Source organism: Coregonus clupeaformis, chromosome 5 (genome assembly GCF_020615455.1).
Source record: "Coregonus clupeaformis isolate EN_2021a chromosome 5, ASM2061545v1, whole genome shotgun sequence".
In the NCBI taxonomy this organism is placed as follows: Eukaryota; Metazoa; Chordata; class Actinopteri; order Salmoniformes; family Salmonidae; genus Coregonus; species Coregonus clupeaformis.
Window position 1 is genome coordinate 41,966,085 of NC_059196.1, and position 7,683 is coordinate 41,973,767.

A 7,683-nucleotide genomic window follows, 5' to 3' on the forward strand; every position below is an offset into this window, starting at 1 on the left:
GTGAGGTGACTCCGCTGTCCTGGCGTCGTGAGGGAGCTTGTTCCACCGAGTGTATGTTGTCAATAGTTGGGATTGGAGCAGCCTCGGGGCAGGACCACTGGCCTAGGCCTGTCTCTAACCCTCACCATTTCAATATAATACCTTTTCACACCAAAGCCCTAACTAAATCATCCGGGTTAAAATTGTACACTTACAAATCTCAATGTAACTTCTGTTCTACCTCGTCCTCATCTCACCGCTAGTATTATTATCATCATCAACATGATCAAATGTAATGTTTTAATATCAGTTCCTCTGACTTCCATTAGATAACTAATAAGCATTTGAAGAAACTGATTTGCTGGCTAATAGGCTTCAGTAGATTATATAATATATCATCATTAACTGTCTTGTTCTGGGGTTTACAGTCATTTTCCATGAGACTCTAAAAAGCGAACAAATCTGGGTTCTCTTCTCATCCTGTCCCGCTATGCAATTTACAATAACACCGTGACCCGACAGAAAAACCCTCCCCTCATTTTATAACTCATCCTTTTCACAGTAGGTTACGTTGTAAAAAGGTGAAGTCTCTTTCTCTTTACCTCTCTCTCTCTCTCCAACAAAAACAAAGCGATTAGGTTTCCTAGCATACCGTTTCACAAAGCGTTCCCGTTTTAATCTTTTCAGAGAAAGAGATGTTTACCAGGTATATAAGAATGAAAACATAGTGTTGTTTCTGGTTTTAAGTGGCTGTCATTGGCCAATTTAGTTGTCACTCAAATGTGGGTGGTATCAGTTGACACACGATAGTTCCAGTAACACCGCTGCGGTGCTGTCGTGCTGTACACTGACATTCAACAGGCGAGACTAAACGGAACTGGCGGACTGAATAATAACTGCGAATGGGGTTGTAAAAACAAAAGTTCACCAAGCTGGTTTTTTATATTCTAACTTTTCTATTCTATTCGGCAACAATCAAAAGATCGACATTTTTTTCCACCGTCGACTTAGATTTAGTTGCTGTCTCTGCCTTGATTTGTGACTTTATATCAATGTAGAGTTATCGGACGGACCGATATTTTTTGTTCAGGTGGTCGACCAGTACCTTTTTGGTTGTTTACTTGCTGGCTGCCTTCAAATTACCCGCTGTGTATGAGTAACTTTCTCTTTACTAATTCTATGCGACATTTCGCGCTATCCTAGCTACAATTATGGCCGAGGCAGCCCAACAACCACAACTGGTTGAAATCGACCCGGATTTCGAGCCTCTCTCCCGGCCCCGCTCCTGCACGTGGCCCCTGCCGCGTCCGGAGTTCATCAACCCGGGCGACTCCAACACCTCCTCTCCCGCCCCTTCTGTCAAACAAGAACCCAGCAGCAACTCTGAATTCATCTCCAACCTCAGTTTATTAGAAGAGACTGAAGACTACACCGAAGAGGATCAGAAACCCACCATCCTCTGCAATGATTTCCAATGTCAGGAAAACTGCATCCACGACCACCAGCAGACCCCACAGCATCAGCAGCAGCACCCGGGGAACAGCCCCCAACTCCCGCAGCAACAGCAACAGGTGCTGCTGCTCTCCTCTCCGGCCGGGTCTGCATCTTCAGTAGCGGCTGCGGCCGCCGCAGCTGCCCAGAGGAAAAGCAGCTCATCTCGGCGTAACGCCTGGGGCAATATGTCCTATGCTGACCTCATAACTAAGGCTATCGAGAGCACCACGGACAAGAGGCTCACCCTGTCTCAGATCTATGACTGGATGGTGAAGAGCGTGCCTTATTTCAAGGACAAGGGAGACAGCAACAGCTCTGCTGGATGGAAGGTAAACTCTCGATACAGGACATTACATCTGATGAGATTTTAGTTGTGATTTAAGGGCTATAAAAATGATAAGGATATAGAAAAAATTGACCTTTAATTGCCTATATATCAAAGTTGATGCTTTTCGTCAAAAAGCATGGGTTAATATCAAAATGTTGATATTAACCCATGTTATTAGATGTTAATAACACAGGTGAGGGTTACATGCGGCTTGCAGAAAAGGTTTATTGTAGGATTGGGTATTACAGACTTGTAATGCTATCTCTTGAGGTGTACTTGTTCATTTCTATCCTAATAGCATCATCTGCAATGCATCAGTGGAGACATTATTTGCTGGTCTTGTGCACCCAATCAATCAGTCACTGTATGTCCATTCATTGTGTGACCTGATGAAACCTGTGGCTGCCCATTGTAACCCAGTCAGCACATGGCCACACACACACACACACACACACACACACACACACACACACACACACACACACACACACACACACACACACACACACACACACACCGACTCACCCCCCCCAATACTATTGCACAAGAGGGGACTGGGAGTCAGACAGTCACTGATGTGGTGTGCTAGGCCCTCCTCCTCTCCTCTCCCAGTACTGCTAATATTCAAAGAAGTAAACATACTGTAGTTGATCCGCAGACGCTGGTCTCACTCACTTTGTCTCTGCCAAAATGTGTCAGCAGCAACCCTGTCTACACTCGCTGTGGCAAAACACACTAAGACTGAATGGCATATATATTATTATTATTATTATTATTATTATTATTATTATTATTATTATTATTATTATTATTATTATATATTTATTATATGAAGACTTTAGTCAGATTTGTAGCCTGTGTTTCTCTACTCTGCCATAACTACGGCTTGGTTCTGTCTCTCAGTCAGAGTGGAGGCAGTAGTTTGTGGTATTTCTGAAGAGGCAGACTATGGTGTGTGGCGAGTGACATACAGAGCAAAGGGTTTTGTATTTCCGTCACGTGCTGGGAAGACGAGGACACACACCTCTTTCTATCGGGAGAAGGACAGCCCCTTTCTTCCTCGCAATTCAATTTCAATTTAAAGAGCTTTATTGGCATGGGGGGGAAACGTACGTTAACGTTGCCAAAGCAAGTGAAGTAGATAGTAAACAACAGTGAAATAAACAATAGATATTAACAGTAAACATTACACTCAGAAGTTCCCAAGGAATAGAGACATTTCAATTGTCATATTATGTGTATATATACAGTGTTGTAACGATGAGCAAATAGTTAAAGTACAAAAGGGAAAATCAACATAAATATGGCTTGTATTTACAATGGTGTTTGTTCTTCACTGGTTGGCCTTTTCTTGTGGCAACAGGTCACAAATCTTGCTGCTGTGATGGCACACTGTGGTATTTCATCTAATAGATCCAATTTTGATAAACTCACTCACCTATCTATCTATCTATCTATCTATCTATCTATCTATCTATCTATCTATCTATCTATCTATCTATCTATCTATCTATCTATCTATCTATCTATCTATCTATCTATCTATCTATCTATCTATCTATCTATCTATCTATCTATCTCTCTCTCTCTCTCTCTCTCTCTCTCTCTCCTCCCTCCCTCCCTCCCTCCCTCCCTCCCTCCCTCCCTCCCTCCCTCCCTCCCTCCTCCCTCCCTCCCTCCCTCCCTCCCTCCCTCCCTCCCTCCCTCCCTCCCTCCCTCCCTCCCTCTCTCTCTCTCTCTCTCTCTCTCTCTCTCTCTCTCTCTCTCTCTCTCTCTCTCTCTCTCTCTCTCTCTCTCTCTCTCTCTCTCTCTCTCTCTCTCTCTCTCTCTCTCTCTCTCTCTCTCTCTCTCTCTCTCTCTCTCTCTCTCTCTCTCTCTCTCTCTCTCTCTCTCTCTCTCTCTCTCTCACTCTCTTTCTCTCGCTCTCGCTCTCTCTCTCTCTCTCTCTCTCTCTCTCCTCTCCCTCCTTTCCCACTACAACACGACCAGCTGTTATCTAAGACATCTGTAAATGTTAACTGTTGGCCTGTGATTATGTGACGTACGTAGTTCTGAACTTCTGACTGACGGAGACTGATAGGGACCTTATTCTTCAATTGTTGAAGTTAAATAACATGTAGAGATTTTTTATAAACGTATATGATTTTGCATATAGGACCATGGTTAACTTCCAAATGGCCCAGGGCTCTGATCAAAAGTAGTGCACTATGAAAGGAATAGGGTGCCATTTTGGGTTCAGAACTGATAACCTATAACCTTACATACTGACCTGTAACACCTTGACTTACTGACCGGTAACACCTTGACTTACTGACCTGTAACACCTGGACATACTGACCTGTAACACCTGGACTTACTGACCTGTAACACCTGGACATACTGACCTGTAACACCTGGACTTACTGACCTGTAACACCTGGACTTACTGACCTGTAACACCTTGACTTACTGACCTGTAACACCTGGACATACTGACCTGTAACACCTGGACTTACTGACCTGTAACACCTTGACTTACTGACCTGTAACACCTGGACGTACTGACCTGTAACACCTGGAATTACTGTCCTGTAACACCTTGACTTACTGACCTGTAACACCTGGACGTACTGACCTGTAACACCTGGACTTACTGACCTGTAACACCTTGACTTACTGACCTGTAACACCTGAACATACTGACCTGTAACACCTGGACTTACTGACCTGTAACACCTTGACTTACTGACCTGTAACACCTGAACATACTGACCTGTAACACCTGGACTTACTGACCTGTAACACCTGAACATACTGACCTGTAACACCTGGACTTACTGACCTGTAACACCTGAACTTACTGACCTGTAACACCTGGACTTATTGACCTGTAACACCTTGACTTACTGACCTGTAACACCTTGACTTACTGACCTGTAACACCTGAACATACTGACCTGTAACACCTGGACTTACTGACCTGTAACACCTGAACATACTGACCTGTAACACCTGGACTTACTGACCTGTAACACCTGGACTTACTGTCCTGTAACACCTGGACTTACTGACCTGTAACACCTTGACTTACTGACCTGTAACACCTGGACTTACTGACCTGTAACACCTTGACTTACTGTCCTGTAAGAAAGTAGTAGTTGTAATAATTATTGTAAATAGTTCACAGAATCACCCAACTTCTCAGCTTTGACCCCACAACACCATGTCTATTGGTAGATCATTGACATGTTGATGATGAGGGAGTAAGAACATAAATGCGGTTCATAGATTTTACATTGTTACAATATTATTTGTCAGACCTCATAAACAGAGAGAGAATGTTAGGACCACAAATCTAATGAAAATTCATTTAGAATATAATTAATTATACTATTTGGTTAGGATTAGGACCCCTCAACATGTCAGGAGTAGGATAAAGGTTACCAATGCCTGTTTTTAATGATTTATTTTATTATTATTTATTATTTTTAATTATATTTGTGTCCTAATTTCTCTCATTGCTTTTCTCTCCCCCATCTCTCTCTCTCTCTCTCTCTCTCTCTCTCTCTCTCTCTCTCTCTCTCTCTCTCTCTCTCTCTCTCTCTCTCTCTCTCTCTCTCTCTCTCTCTCTCTCTCTCTCTCTCTCTCTCTCTCTCTCTCTCTCTCTCTCTCTCTCTCTCTCTCTCTCTCTCTCTATCTCTATCGTTCCATGTGTCAGTAGCAGTAATGTGTGTCAGTGACAGTCCAGAGTGGCTTGGCAGACAGGGGTACTACGCCTTTACGCCCTGTGAATGACTGAATGAATGATATTTTTTTGGTGTGTCAAATTGCCAATTGGCAACCCATCCCTTATGGGATTAATTGACACATAAACAAACATTACAATAATTCACTGTGGTAATGAAATGATAATATTTATTCTGTGTGTGTGCGTTCATGCGTGCATTTGTGTGTGCGAGTGGGTGCGTGTGTGGTGAGAAGCACTGTTGGAAAGAAGCTCCATGCCATTCATTCATTCTCCTAATAGGGTATTCAAAGTCCTCCTAGCTTCTGCTGTACTCTGATGCCGCTATCTGTCTGTCTCTCTGGAGAGATACTTGTAGGCCTTCAGGGGGAGATTCTTAGGTAGTTCCCTGTTTCCTTTCTTTAAAGCAGGAGAGGAGATGAGAGGGAGCCTCCCTCCTGGAGAGGAGATGAGAGTGAGGGAGGGAGGGAGGGAGGGAGGGAGGGGAAAAGAGGAGAGGAGGGAGAGAAGGAGAGGAGAGAGAGGAGAGAGAGGAGAGGAGGGAGAGTAGAGGAGAGGAAAGTAGAGGAGAGGAGAAGAGAGGAGAGAAGAGGAGAGGAGAGGAGAGGAGAGGAGAGGAGAGGAGAGGAGAGGAGAGGAGAGGAGAGGGGAAAAGCCTCCAAGGCTGGTAGAGACAGAAACACAGCTGGGCTTCTAGTTCTGGTGGAGAGCCAGGTCTGGGCTTCCACTAGTCTCCCCCCCTCTCTCTCTTCCTCCCTCTTTCTCTCTCTCTCTCCCCTCTCCCCCCTCCCCTCTCTCTCTCTCTTCCAGCCCCAGACTCTCCATACAACACTCAATGGAAAGTGTGGATGTGTTAACAAGTTAATGGAGTGACCAGGTTTCTTGGAAAGTTTTGTAGCAGTAGATGTAGTTAACGTAGTTAGGCCCCGGCCCAGTTCTATAAAGAAAGTGTGCTGTTTTAGTGCTGGCTTGACACGGTAAGCCTGCGTCCCAAATGGCACCCTTTTCCCTATAGAGTGTACTGCTGTTGACTATATCCTATGGGGAATAGGGTTAACATTTGGGATGCAGACTAGGTAAGTAGGGCAGAAAGCTTGAAGAGTGTCCTTCCCTCACTAACGATACATATACTAACATACCTCAGTAACCATACAGATACTAATACATCTAAAGACTACTCTTATGTGTGGGTCATAAGGCCTGCCTTGTATTAGGGTGTTGGGGGGGTGGACAGATACGTCAACGGGCTCTTGTCCTTAACGCCTACATCTCTGCAATGCCTCAGTGGGCTAAAAGTGTAGTTAATGAAGGGGGTCATGGAAAGTTTTGCAGCATACAGTAAGTTGTCCTCATACGATGTGTTATAATGTAACTATGCTAGTCAGCAGAATTACACTGTTATGACGGACTAACTCTAAGTGATGCCTCACAATGTAGTACAGGAAAACACCAGCTTTTAGACATGTATCACATATCAGTTATGTTGTACAACGACAATAACTCTTCTGTGAATACTGTAAATACTGTGAATACTGCAAATACTGGGAATACTGGGAATACTGTGAATGCTGTGAATACTGCAAATACTGTAAATACTGTGAATACTACAAATACTGTAAATACTGTGAATACTGTGAATGCTGTGAATACTGTGAATACTGTGAATACAGTGAATGCTGTGAATGCTGTGAATACTGTGAATACAGTGAATGCTGTGAATACTGTGAATACTGTGAATGCTGTGTATACTGTGAATACTGTGAATACTGTGAATGCTGTGAATACTGTGAATGCTGTGAATACTGTGAATACTGTGAATACTGTGAATGCTGTGAATGCTGTGAATACTGTGAATGTGTCATATTTGGGGCTGTTTATGTGGTACTTTAATATGTGGGATTGGTATTGTCCAATGAGTTACCTCCTAATGTTCTACTGTCATCTCCTGTCTTAATGGTGTACTGTCATCTCCTGTCTTAATGTTGAACTGTCATCTCCTGTCCTAATGTTGTAGTGTAACATGCTGTTGATCAGAGTTACCCCCTAATGCTGTAGTGTAACATGTTGTTGTCATAGTTACCTCCTAATGTTATAGTGTAACATGTTGTCATAGTTACCTCCTAATGTTGTTGTGTAACATGTTGTTGTCATAGTTACC

At 43.5% G+C, this 7,683-nt stretch overlaps 1 protein-coding gene across 1 annotated transcript in view; it reads left to right on the forward strand.

The window, feature by feature from the left end:
* Positions 1-832: 832 nt before the first annotated feature.
* The window catches only part of foxo1a (forkhead box O1 a), an 88,695-nt gene continuing 81,844 nt past the window's right edge, over positions 833-7,683 (forward strand). Inside the window, exon 1 of the mRNA XM_041876749.2 lies at positions 833-1,802. Coding sequence (XP_041732683.1) covers positions 1,191-1,802 — 612 coding nt within the window. The 5' untranslated portion in view covers positions 833-1,190. The remainder of the gene's footprint in view (positions 1,803-7,683) is intronic.